We start from the raw sequence: 13,650 nt of genomic DNA, 5'->3' as shown, positions 1-13,650 counted from the left end.
CTTGTGAGGAAGTAGTTTGTGATTCTGCCACCAGCTGATTGTAGATGGTGCTTTGATAGGCGAGTCTTGGGACAGTGTGTTGCAAGTCGCAATTCAGAAAGCAATATTCAGTAATCAGTAACAACTGTCCAAAATGAATTATTGTGAAAATAAGAAATATTTGGTGTTGGGGCAAAATGAGTCTTCCCTCAGGGTGCCAAAGTCTGCCCCTGGCTAACTAGGAACTCAGCTGATGTGCTTCATGCTTTGAGTATGTGTATTAGAAGTCATAAAGAGGGCTTTCGCTTAACATAATTGGCCTTGCATTATTCAACAGTAGGTAAAGCTGTATGTTGCCTTTGATGTCAAAAACCTAAACATTTCTTCACAATTCTTGACCCTTGAAACTAGATATGCAATATCCTTTTCATAGCAAAGTTCATTCATCCTTTGTTTAATTAAACTCCAAGGCAGGTAGCAAAATGTTTCTAAATGAAACAGCATCGCCAATTAACAAATATTGGGATATTATATCCTGGATGTAAACTCCAGGTTTGTCCTCCTTGTAAGTCTGTTCCTGAAACTTGATCGTGTTACTTTTTACCCTTTCTTTAGGCTCTTTCCAGTGAATCATTTGAAAGACTTCCAGTTTTCAATAAGTCAGCCTGGCGACATTACAAGACCACCCCAGAAGCTGATGACTGGAGCAACCCTAGCAGTGAACCCAGGGATGCTTCCAAATATAAAGCGAATCGATAACTCACCACTGTTTTCTACCTGGATGACAACACTTACGTTCAGAAATGAGTCTCTGCTTTGTTCCAAATCCCCAAATCCTCTAATCCACAGTAGTCAATATTTCCCCAGAAAGACCTGTTATGGGACTGAAATAGCAAGAACAGAGGAGATTTTCAAAGACTGACATCATGCATTTTTGGTGTGAATTATTATAAATACTTTGCCAAAACATGCTTGGTTAGTTGAGTCACAAGTGACAAAATGGATTGCACTGTGATTGCAGTTAGATTATACAATTGTATAGTTAAAAGGGTACTATTTTTTAAAGGTCGGTTTCTAGTCCTTTGTAAGAATTGGCAAAATTGTTTTGACTCCCTATTTGACAGTAGTGTCTTACACAGCAATATAATGTAACACGCATATTCTACTGTAGTTGAATGTGTGCTTAAACTCACATTGCTGCATTTTTATATGGTACTGTGTAATCCTACATTTAGAAAACAACTATGGGAGCTCTTCTGGTCTTGTCACTAAAACCAGTATACATGCTTAGTTATTTCAAAAGTTATTGTACTTTAAAGTGATTCTTTCCACAATTCTAAAAGTTCATTTCTTTAGTGTTTACCAAACTTTCATGTAAAGCACTGAAACTTTGCAATAGATATCCTGAGGTGCTTTCTTTTTTAAATACCATAAAGAACAGTAGCATGCTCATCAGTTTTGGGTACCTGAAACAATTCCTACTGACCAGGAAGAGAGAATTAATTTGGAATGTGAGATTCAGCACAACAAATATACTTTGTTGTAGGGAAGCACATCAAGAATCAACCAGTAAACAATTGGGGGTCCAGCTAGATACTAAAAGGAGGTTGGCTTTAAGATATTGGTCGTTTCAAACACATTTAATAGTAAAACTAAAATAATTTGTAAAAGGATTTCAAAAATGACGTGGAACCTTAGTAGACTAAACATTTGAAACACTGAAATAACTGTCTTTAAAAAAATGCTTCTTCCAAGAAAGGGCATTATGCTGAAAGCTGAAGACCTGCTTGAACGAGTCATTGTCCCAACCACTGCATCTGATACTAAGGCTCTAAAGAGAGTAGAAGCATGGGTTCTGGCAACACCTTTTCACAGGAGCAAAGCTAGAGTGAGGAGTGAGGGTATCAGAACACCAAAATACATTCCTCGGTGTCTGTGTATTGTATTTGTATGTGAATTGTTTTGACAGAATATGAAACAGAATTTCTAATTAAATGCAGTTTGGTCTGTAAGGAAGACAAAGAGAAAGTTATGTTGACTTAAATTTTCAAGTAGCTGGTAAAAGCTTCTATACTATTCTTTATTCAAACACAGTAGAATGCTTAATTGGCAATTAAATCTGAGTACCCCAATTCCAACTGAGACATCTGAAAAGCATTACTCTTAAACTTACTGGGTTTGCATACCTTTGCATCAGTGGCTATTATATGCATGAATTTTAACCATGTTTATGACTGTTTGCAGTGTTTGCACTTATATGTCTTTCTGAGCAATATGTTCAATCTTTAAACTCTGAAAAATACCCTCATACATGAGATCTATGTACATTTTCAGTGACTCAAAATTCAATTAAAGGGAAATCAAACTGATAAAATTACAAAATATAATAACTGCATACAAATATGACCAGCATATAGATCTCCTAGTTTATTAGTGTGTAAAGACTGCCACTCTTATTTGGAAGTCATATTATGGTACCTTAATCTAACAATAAGGTGGATAGGATTTGCCATCAATAAGATGTTTGTTATTTCTTAGCTTTTAACTTGGGCATGATAGGAATGGAGTAGTCATTAGAAGGTATATTCAGGGGGGGGAATCAATTCAGTAATGAGTACAATTAGATTAGAATCAATTATTGCAAAAAAATTCCAAAACACCAAGCAACAACAGTAATAATAATTAAGCACATTTTGAGTGTTCACAATGCTTTGCATACTTGATTTCAGTAAAATGTGGCCATGTAGTTACAGTAACTCAAGCAGTACTTGTACTGTCCTTATTACCACTGTGTCTTACCCTTGGTAAGTGAGACAAGCCTATTTGAAAGCCCTGGCTAGACCATTCTTACCAAACCTGTGACTAATCCAGTGGTGCATTATCTGTTTCTTGATTACTGGATCAAAAAGACCTATTAGATCCCAGATAATGGGACCAGCTTCTTCCTCCCAATGTTACATACTTATTTGCAAAATGGTGCATCAGAGATGATGCCTGGGGCCCTTGATGGCTAAGGAGACTTGATTCTCTACCACTGCTCAGTTGTAGACACTCTGTGTTGCCCCCAGCAGTGAACACTAGTGTCTAATTCTATGCTCTTGTGTGCTGATGCAGCAGCTAATAAAGTAGGTCTGTAAATCACATTGAGTTTGCATAATAAGCTAGCACATTGATTAGAAGAGAGGGGCAAATTCCATGAATGTTACAAGTAAGTATGCTTGGGGAGAAATAAGGGGGGTAGAAACTATTACAAATGAATCAACCCACATTGAATTCAAAGGGATTGAAGAATGGAGTCTGCTGATAACTTTTTCTTTTTTCTAATTATGATTTGAAAGTTACTTTAGAGTGAAATAAACTGAGAGGATCACTAACACTGAAAGCTTTTAAAGCAGGAAATGTATCCCTTAACTCTATATCATATATATTCCCTTAGAAAGCCACAGGAATACTGATGGCTTTAGCAGTTTTAAGTAGGCACCTTCTGCTCTTCCCTGACTTCACTAAACTGTGAAGTATATTGGAATATATTGACTGTAAAGAAACCTTACGGAGCAGTTTCTGGGGAGGAATAAAAGGGAGCTATTGTCTCGAAGAGATTTAAACACACAAGTATGTTTTTCTCCTGAACAGTTAATTGAAGGATTTAGATTAATCCAGCAGCCACGTCAAAATTGAGCTTTGCCACAGCTGTGTAAAAGACACTCACTGAAACATATATAGTAGTTGCAAATGGCTTACAAACTACAAATTAACTTTTTAAAAAATGAGAGATAAATATTGTGCCCATTTTATTGCTAAAAAATAAATAAGGCTGCCTTAAACTTCAAAATATACCAGTGAGGTAAGCAATAAAACTGGTTCTCCCATCCAGCCTCTTTGTAGAATACAGTAAGCATTTTTTAGTAATACTCAAATTTTGATACCTTTTTTTTTTACTGCTTGCCTTTTGCTGTTAATTTATTTTAAATCATTTGGCTACAAGGCCCTGAAAGGTGCTGGACTGATGATACATTGTCACAGATTATACAGAAAGTTGTAGTAGAAATTACTTTGGGTAATATCCCCAAACTCGTGCCCTAATTTTTTTATACCTTCTGCACTATAACCCAACACTAGTCCACTCTTGTGTGAACATGCTAAGACGATCCAGCAAATTGTGTGTATGCAGCCTGCTTCTAAATGCAAGGCTGTATTGGGCCACTAATTTATTACTGGCATTAGAAGTGGAATATAGCAGGACCTTTTCAATCCTGTTCTAAAACTATACAGACATGTTGGAAGCAGTTCCTCTTGAATTTCATTTTCCCTATATTAGGCTAAGACAATGTGTCAGTGAAGCTGCACCCCATCCAAATCTGGGGTCCTCTGGGGGTGTTCAACTCACCCAGTCCTCAAAAAGCAGCACAGAAATCATAATCTCTAACTGTTCTTCTCTTCCCTCCTTACATGTGTTTTTGTGGGAAGTTTTATGGTGGATGTGGGTGCGCCGTATAGCTCATCTCCTTGAACTCTAGCATTTTCTATCCAAACAGAATTGGAGAAAGTTATCTGCTGCTCACTGGGTGCTGGGAGCAAAGACACAGCATCTGGAAGTATGTCTGAGACAGAAAATATTTTCCATATAGGAAAGGTTTTATAGGAAATGGAGCTGGCAGTGGTTGGAACACTAAGCTTCAGCTGCCAAAGAAACAGGATGCTGCAGGATTATCATGTCCCATCTATGGTCTGTTTATCAAGAGTTACCACGTTTCTTCCTTATGGGCAGCAGCAATAGCAGTGCCAAACCTTGGCAAGTATGGGAGGAGGGGTTACCTGTCTTGGAACTTTCCCCTCTGGGGACATTGCCCTCCCCACAATAGTCTTGAGAGCCTAGGATTTAGAAGTATCACAAAGTTCCTTCCATCATGGCCTTCCCAGCTGAAACTGGTCTCCCAAGTGCACAATTTGTAGGTTATCCCATAGAACCCAGAGTTTACATCTGCTTTATAAACCACTTTAACTCTGGAGTAGGCCTGCTGAAATAAAGATAAGTTTGTTTTAATGCAATTACCTTGTAGTGAAGTCAGTTGAGGATGATTGCTTACAAAAGCCATTTATATGGTATTTTAGTTTTATTAGAACCAGACTTGGAGAAGAAAAACAATTTGCTGCATATTTATTCAGGTAGAATGGCTTGAAAAGTTCATAGCAATGGTTGAACAGGAAGAGAAAGGAGCATGGCTCAACATGTATGCACTGCATGCTGAACTTCCTGGGTTCAGTCACTGGAATCGCCAGCTACAAAGGTCATAGGAAAAAGTGATGTGAATGACCTCTCCTTAAGAAATTTACTGCCAGAAAACTGAACTGAAATGGACCAATGCTCTGACTCTATGTAAGGGAAGTTCATTTGAACTTGATTGGGTTACAGTATAAAAGAAGGGACTTCTCAAAAAGTCACTTTTTGAGGTGTTCTAAGCAGATGGATTTCTTAAATGCTTCCTGTAGCTAATGTTAGAATTCCAGATCTGCAGTATGCATCATTTAATTGTAAATGTTGCTTCCTTGTTTTTCACTGTGCAATAAAAAAATAAAATTAGATTCTTTGTCAGTTTTATGTATAGCTTTTTTTGGCTGCAACAGGGAACAAATTTGCTTTGAAGCTAACCAACTGAAAACTGGACTTCCAAGTAAACATTTTAAGATCGAGATGGCTCACACTTATTGACAACTAAATTGCCTATATATAAAATTATGCATATTGTATAAATTTGCCCTATATATCTGAGTTTTCTGTCAAGATCCTTGGGATTTTGGTTAAATAAAATGAGACATATGGTCAAATACCAATACTGAAATACAAAATACTTGAAACCTTCCCATAGGCATCTGATTGACCACAATGAGAGCAGGCTCTTCTTACATTATGAAAGGTACATGTGTGTATAAATTCTGGCTTCTTTCAAACAGAAGTGGGGTCTAGTCCCTTGCCACCCTTTGAAAAGCTGCAATTTATAAATGTCTTCATCCTTTATAACTGATGAAATCTGTAAGTATTTTCTGCTTCAGTATCTACCCCCAGAACAATAAACCACCTTGGTTGATGGAAGCAGTCCTGAAGTAAGTTTGTTACAATGTGAACGAACTTTGTTATGAAAGGTGCTCTGATGGTAAGGCAAAGGCAGAGTACTGCTAAGTTGTTTTTTCCCCTCAGACCTGCAAACACTGGAATCTTGCACATATTTAAAACACAGTCGTTTTTTGCGAAAACATTTGAAAGCCCCTTATCTCAATACAGTGGTACCTCGGGTTAAGTACTTAATTCGTTCCGGAGGTCTGTTCTTAACCTGAAACTGTTCTTAACCTGAAGCACCACTTTAGCTAATGGGGCCTCCTGCTGCTGCCACGCCGCCGGAGCATGATTTCGGTTCTCATCCTGAAGCAAAGTTCTTAACCTGAGGTAATATTTCTGGGTTAGCGGTGTATGTAACCTGAAGCGTATGTAACCCGAGGTACCACTGTACATGCCAAAAAGAAGCTGCAGATTTGGGTGTTCTGCTCCGTCAGTTCCTGTCAGCCATTTTGTTAAAGGACAGCAAAGGAGCTGCCATCTGGACAACTCCCGAAGAAATATCCTTTGTTCCACAAACAGGAAGAAGAAGCAGGCAGATCAGACAAGAAGCCAACATGCAATCGATCACAGGTGAGCAAAAACAATATCCTTAATGAAAGAGTTGCAACCTGACTAGGTATACCTGCTCTCTTCAAAGAACCCTTTCTCAGCTAATTGCCTCAGATTTATTTTTTTTAAGTATTATGAGATTGTCTGAGAGCTCTCCTAATTACATGGGTTGAACCATACACCAAACCAAGACATCTGGCTGACTGTAAGAGTAGCCGACAGTTTGGCGTCCTTTGAATCACTACCTCACAAGGGATGTCAACCTCTAGGCAGCAGACAGCATAAAGTGCTTGCTAATATTTCTGTACAGAAGGTATGACTCGGCAACTGCGACTGGATAAAATAATCTGACAACAGTTAATGGAGAATTCACTGTTTTGGATTGGCACTGTGGCTGTGGAAAGCTTACCTTTCCAAATAATTATCATACCGTACTTGTAGCATTTTGTTGCTGGATAAAAAGATTATTTCCTTCTGTTCTCGTGTGCCCTGCCTGTGTCCTTCTGAAGCAGTGTTGTTTACTATGACAGTCCTAGAGTCACAAGTGGGTGTGACATTACTGGAGACAGACGCTGTACTTCTTCGTCCCATCTTGAAAAGGCCTGCATTCTGAGGCTTTCTGTTTTGCAGGATTCATTATTATTATTGCTCCTGGGGCCAAGCACCATCTAGTCCATTAAGTAAGCTCATGTAAACTTAACTTCTGGGGTCCATGCTATAATGCTACACTCCTTCTGGCAGCCCCCCCCCCCCCCCCGTTTCCCTTTTCCTACTGAAATTTGATAGTTGTGTGCTCCTTTCTTTCTGGCACCGGAGCCCATAGCATTTCTGTTTTTTAAAAATGAACACAATTCCTGTGCAACACCAGGGCCGGCCCTCTGATGAGGCAAACGCTGAGAGACTGGGAGGGCACAGAGCTGTGAGTGCCATGTGACCTGCCCTATATCCCCTATACTAGCTGGCTGTCCTCAAGTGCAGTGAAATATTTCCTTTCACCAGTATTGGAGTAAGATTCAACTGCCAATCCAAATTACTTCTGTATGTGCCTTGGGCAATGGTGTCATCCTGTCCTTTCCCTCAGGCAGCAAATGTCTTGAGCCAGCCCTGGTTAGGATAGTTTAGACCAATACTAGTTCATGGGTGGGTAGACACATACACACACGCCCCTTGGCTGGATAACCCACAGTTTCTAACTTGGTCTTTGTGTTAGTTTATTGGCCATTATCACCACCTTAGCAGTGTCAAAGCTGTGATCTAAAGAAAATGTTTCCTTGTGTGTCTAAGGCTGCAATCCAAGCCCACTTACCTGGGGTGAGCCCCATTTAATTCAATAGGGCTTTCTTCTGAGTAAATCCATAAAAAGTGCACTTCTCTAGCAGTAGAAAACCTGCAGTGAAAAACTATTATGGTATATGTGCCATAAATCTATCTTTTTAGGTTTGTTTTTAATTTATGTAACGCCTGGAGAATTTAAGGCTGCAATCCTATACCTACTTATCTGGGAATAAACCCTGTTGAACTCTGAGCAGACATGGCTTGGATTACACTGTAAGTTTATTTTATTTTTTAAATATCCAAGGATGTTCCAATGACTGTGGAGGCAAAACTAAACTAGAAAAAGCTTTTCCTGCGCAATTCATTTTCCAAGAGGTTAATCAACCTTAATTAGACATAGTTAGACTTTTGCCAGATACTGTAAATCAGAATAAGATTTAACTTCACAGAGAGTAATATATTCTGATGGAATGTTTATTAAGCAATTCTGTTAAGAAATAATTATAATTCAACCTCAGGAAGCTTAATTGCTATGGGTGTTTAGTGGATTGTTTTTTGTGTCTAAATTATTTTTGTTTTGATAATTCGATTTGAATAGAGATGTATTTTGTCTTCCTGGAGTTTGCTGTTTTTATTGAGGTGAGGACCTGCAATGCATATGAAATTGATGTATAGTTTGAATTTTTTTTTAGAAAAACCATTACAAATAGTCTAGCTGATTGGTTACCTTTTAAAGAACAGACTATGCTTATTTTCATAGTTTATTGATTGCCATGGTGCCCTAAGTAATAAATAAAAACCATAGGAAGTTTCTAGCTATGCTGGTCCTATGGAATCAAAGCCATTAAAATGCAACACCTCAACGGTAGATACCTTTTTATTGCTGTGAATCTTCACAGCTTTCCTCAAGGTAGCACTTCTGTTTCTTGGGATATCCCATTTTCCCAGCACCCATAACAGGAATGCATGCTAACTGGAGAAACAAACAAGTTTTTTAATTTTCCCCAAGCTGGTGCATTTGCCACTATGAGAAATGTGGCTGCATGACTGTCAAATGACAGCATCTATAGGATTGTGCTTGTGAAATTACTGTTAGTTATAAGCACAGATGCAAACAAAGCTGCCTAATATCATGTCGTGCACTTTTATCAAAATGGCTTACTTGAGGCTTGAATTCCTTAGCACCAGTTTATCTAGAATTAATAACATTTTATAATATATGCCGATGATTTCTGCTACTGAAGAATCTTTCAAACTTTAAACATAGTTCAGCTGCATTCATTACCAATTTCTTATAGGAGTAGTATTCAAATGGACCATAGTTAGACATTTAAGGTAGATAACATGGAAAGCAATGCACATGAAATTGGTTTCTTGTTTGCTTCTTTGCTAGCCTGTTCTTGGTTCAGGTAGTCATGGGCAGCACAGAAGCCAGACCAAGGTAAGTAAGCTACGAAGTGTGCCTTGTCCTGCGACCTCTCCTATTACAAGTGGTCCCTTTTGAATCCTAGCTACTATTTCTACGTATTAACTACTTGGGCAAAGATTGTACTGTGATTAGCATTCGCTTGACTTACAAAGAGCCTGATTAAGCTAATGATCATCCTTATGCAAGAAATATTTTTTGCAGCTCTTTATTCATATCTGTGGTACAGTATGAATATTAAAAAAAACTCCCCTTATTGGTTCTATTCTGAATAACATTATGCACACCTGAGGCCCTTCAGACAGCCAAATCAGAAAAGTCAACTCAGCATAAATCACCTCCATAATGATGAATAGCTTTACATCTTAAAATAAGTATCAGATCACATTTGTTGCCGATTTGCATAAATAGGATTTTGTTGACACTTGACTTACTTAATCGTAAATTGCAGTGCTCCGATTTCTGGAATGTCTGCAAAAACTGAAACTCCTTGACTTGTAAATTTGTGGACAGCAAACATTCTTATAGTCCTGGAATATTATTAAAAGGGTATCCTCTCCTTTGTCTTCTTCCATACTGTGGGATTTGAGAAAAAGCCCCTTAGGACGCAATATAACTAAATTCTCTTGTTGGTGTTCCAGCCCATCAGCATTTTAGTGATCGGAAGCATGTGATAATGAATCTACTTTTCATAAGTGGATGATAGCTTTTATCACTAGCATTTAATTTGTTACATTGACTTTTTAATGAAAGAATTTGAGAAACGTGATCAGAGATTTATATAGCAGTGATAAAAGTTTTCCCCCTGTAAATTGCTCTATGGCATTTTGCAACGTTTATAAATTAAATATCTGGTTGTCTTTCTCTTCGGAAAACTGTATTTGCACTTGAAGAGGAAATAGTGAGGTAGACTAGGCTAATGCATTAGGAATCACTGTATAAAAGTCAAGCTCACATCCACCTTGAGCTTTGGCTCTGGGAAATTCACTGGTTCCAGAAGCCTAAGAGTGTTTCTGTGAGACATTGCTTGATAGTTCGGCTTTGAAAAAGGGTAGGTAGACACATTGGCTCCATGCTACCTTTTACATGCTTCTTAGATTATTTTGATTCTATATATTCTCCCTTCTATCATGTGGTTGTTGGTATCTTTTATGTGAAATAAAACATATTCCTCACTTTACCATGCAGTGAGGTATTCCAGGGGCAATTCCATAACAAGTCTCCATTTCAGTGAAAAAGTGTCTGGAGACTTAAGGGACCTTGGTGAAATTTGCTTTATTTATAAATACACACAGAGAACATAGTGATGACAAGTAGGTAAAGGTAAAGGTACCCCTGCCCATACGGGCCAGTCATGTCCGACTCTAGGGTTGTGCGCCCGGGGGCCAGCGCTGTCCGGAGACACTTCCGGGTCACGTGGCCAGCGTGACAAAGCTGCATCTGGCGAGCCAGCGCAGCACACGGAAACGCTGTTTACCTTCCCGCCAGTAAGCGGTCCCTATTTATCTACTTGCACCCGGGGGTGCTTTCGAACTGCTAGGTTGGCAGGCGCTGGGACCGAGCAACGGGAGCGCACCCCGTCGCGGGGATTCGAACCACCGACCTTTCGATCGGCAAGCCCTAGGTCCTTCTGGACCGTCTAGAGGGGCTGGGAGCTGGGGGCACTGTTATACGGTGGTTCCGCTCCTTTCTCCTGGGCCGTGTCCAGAAAGTGGTGGTGGGGGATGAGTGTTCAGACCCCTGGGCTCTCACTTGTGGGGTGCCTCAGGGTTCCGTCCTCTCCCCCATGCTTTTTAATATCTATATGAAGCCACTGGGAGAGATCATCAGGGGGTTCGGGCTGGGTGTTCATCAGTATGCAGATGACACCCAGCTCTACCTCTCCTTTAAATCAGAACCAGTGAAGGCGGTGAAGGTCCTGTGTGAGTGCCTGGAGGCTGTTGGAGGATGGATGGCGGCTAACAGATTGAGGCTGAATCCTGACAAGACAGAAGTACTGTTTTTGGGGGACAGGGGGCGGGCAGGTGTGGGGGGTTCCCTGGTCCTGAATGGGGTAACTGTGCCCCTGAAGGACCAGGTGCGCAGCCTGGGAGTCATTTTGGACTCACAGCTGTCCATGGAGGCACAGGTTAATTCTGTGTCCAGGGCAGCTGTCTACCAGCTCCACCTGGTACGCAGGCTAAGACCCTACCTGCCCGCAGACTGTCTTGCCAGAGTGGTGCATGCTCTAGTTATCTCCCGCTTGGACTACTGCAATGTGCTCTACGTGGGGCTACCTTTGAAGGTGACCCGGAAACTGCAATTAATCCAGAATGCGGCCGCTAGACTGGTGACTGGGAGTGGCCGCCGGGACCACATAACACCAGTTCTGAGAGATCTGCATTGGCTCCCAGTACGTTTCCGAGCACAATTCAAAGTGTTGGTGCTGACCTTTAAAGCCCTAAATGGCCTCGGTCCAGTATATCTGAAGGAGCGTCTCCACCCCCATCGTTCAGCCCGGACACTGAGATCCAGCGCCGAGGGCCTTCTGGCGGTTCCCTCATTGCGAGAAGTAAGGTTACAGGGAACCAGGCAGAGGGCCTTCTCGGTAGTGGCTCCTGCCCTGTGGAACGCCCTCCCAGCAGATGTCAAAGCAATAAACAACTATTTTACTTTTAAAAGTCATCTGAAGGCAGCCCTCTTTAGGGAAGTTTTTAATGTTTGATGCTGTACTGTTTTTAATATTCAGTTGGAAGCCGCCCAGAGTGGCTGGGGAAACCCAGCCAGATGGGCGGGGTATAAATAATAAATTATTATTATTATTATTACTAGGTGCTGAGGCTTTTACCCACAGCGCCACCCGCGTCCCCGGTGATGACAAGTACACTCCTCTAATTAGGTAGTGTAGTTGCTGTCTTGTATCAGATTCCCAATAATTCCTGCAGCCATGTTGGCTAATAGCAGCTAGATTTCCCAGCTCACCCACTCTTCTCTTATTCTTTGGTGTCTAAACCACAGAGCCTAGGGCTTGCCAATTCGAATCCCGGTGACAGGGTGTGCTCCCGTTGTTTGGTCCCAGCTCCTGCCCACCTAGCAGTTCAAAAGCACATCAAGTGCAAGTAGATAAATAGGTACTACCTTGGCGGGAAGGTAAACGGCATTTCCATGTGCTGCTCTGGTTCGCCAGAAGCGGCTTAGTCATGCTGGCCACACGACCCAGAAAAACTGTCTGTGGACAAACACCGGCTCCCTCGGCCAGTAAAGCGAGATGAGCGTGCAACCCCAGAGTTGTCCACGACTGGACCTAATGGTCAGGGGTACCTTTACCTTTTTATTTATCACTCACTATGCAACTTTGTTTAAATAATAATAATAATAATGCTGCAATTTAGCCTCTGCAGCTCGTTACTTCACTGAAAATTGTGTGGGGTGAGAAGACCTACTTGTGATGGATTGTTGTCAGTAGCCTTGCAAAATGAGTTGACAGCTAAGTAAAATATTCCCATCCTTCTGGAAACTTCCTGGCTGAAGAGAACACTATGTGCGCTCTGATTTAGAAGAGATAGCAGCTTCAGGATAAAATGTAAAGATTTGTTGGACATGACCATACTTGGTGTTCCTTGTCTGTAGCTGTAATCCAATAAACAAGTTTGGACTCTCCATGTGTTTTAAGAAACCTCTCTCCAATGCCAACAGAAATGAAAGGAAATGGGAAAATAATTCCTTTAAATGTATGGTGTGTATGCAGCCAAAGCACATCTTTATATAGCACCATTAGCACCCCCAGCTTTTTACCATATACACTATGCATTAAAAGCCCATGTGAAGCACATGACTCCCCCCCCAAAAAATCCTGGAAACTATAGTTTAAGGGTGCTGGGAACTGCAGCTCTGTCAAAGGTAAAGGACCCCTGGGTGGTTACATCTAGTCGAATTAGACTTTGGGGTGCGGCACTCATCTCCTCTTTCTGGCCAAAGGAGCTGGTACTTGTCTGCAGACAGCTTTCCTGCAGCTCGGTATATGATGGGGTCTGTGTGTGTTAAACTATGGTTACCAGGATAATTTGGAGAAAGTCATGTGCTTTAAATGTATGTGTGTAAGCAGCCCAAATGGTAAAAAGTAAAAGATACTAAAGACATTAGGCAACACAGGTGCTTGGGCTCTGTCAACTGAAGCTACAGCTTGCCAAGCATAAAATGGGCTGACTCCAGATTAATGATCTTGCAGCTCCCTCTTTAGCCATTGGCATATTGGTCCAGTTCTGGTGTATGTGCATGCACATGAGTTAAGGATCAGCCAGAGCAACAGCAAAACAAAGAAAGTAAA

The 13,650-nt window shown here is 40.7% G+C and overlaps 1 protein-coding gene across 1 annotated transcript in view; it reads left to right on the top strand.

Annotated features, from left to right (window-relative positions):
• PDK3 (pyruvate dehydrogenase kinase 3) overlaps positions 1-5,562 on the top strand; it is a 38,994-nt gene extending 33,432 nt beyond the window's left edge. Inside the window, exon 11 of the mRNA XM_028727466.2 lies at positions 595-5,562. Within this exon, the coding sequence (XP_028583299.2) occupies positions 595-738 (144 nt within the window). The 3' untranslated portion in view covers positions 739-5,562. The remainder of the gene's footprint in view (positions 1-594) is intronic.
• The last annotated feature ends 8,088 nt before the right edge of the window (positions 5,563-13,650 follow it).

Source organism: Podarcis muralis, chromosome 4, assembly GCF_964188315.1.
Source record: "Podarcis muralis chromosome 4, rPodMur119.hap1.1, whole genome shotgun sequence".
In the NCBI taxonomy this organism is placed as follows: Eukaryota; Metazoa; Chordata; class Lepidosauria; order Squamata; family Lacertidae; genus Podarcis; species Podarcis muralis.
Note: the sequence above shows the minus strand (reverse complement) of the source record. Positions and strands in the feature narration are given on the sequence as shown.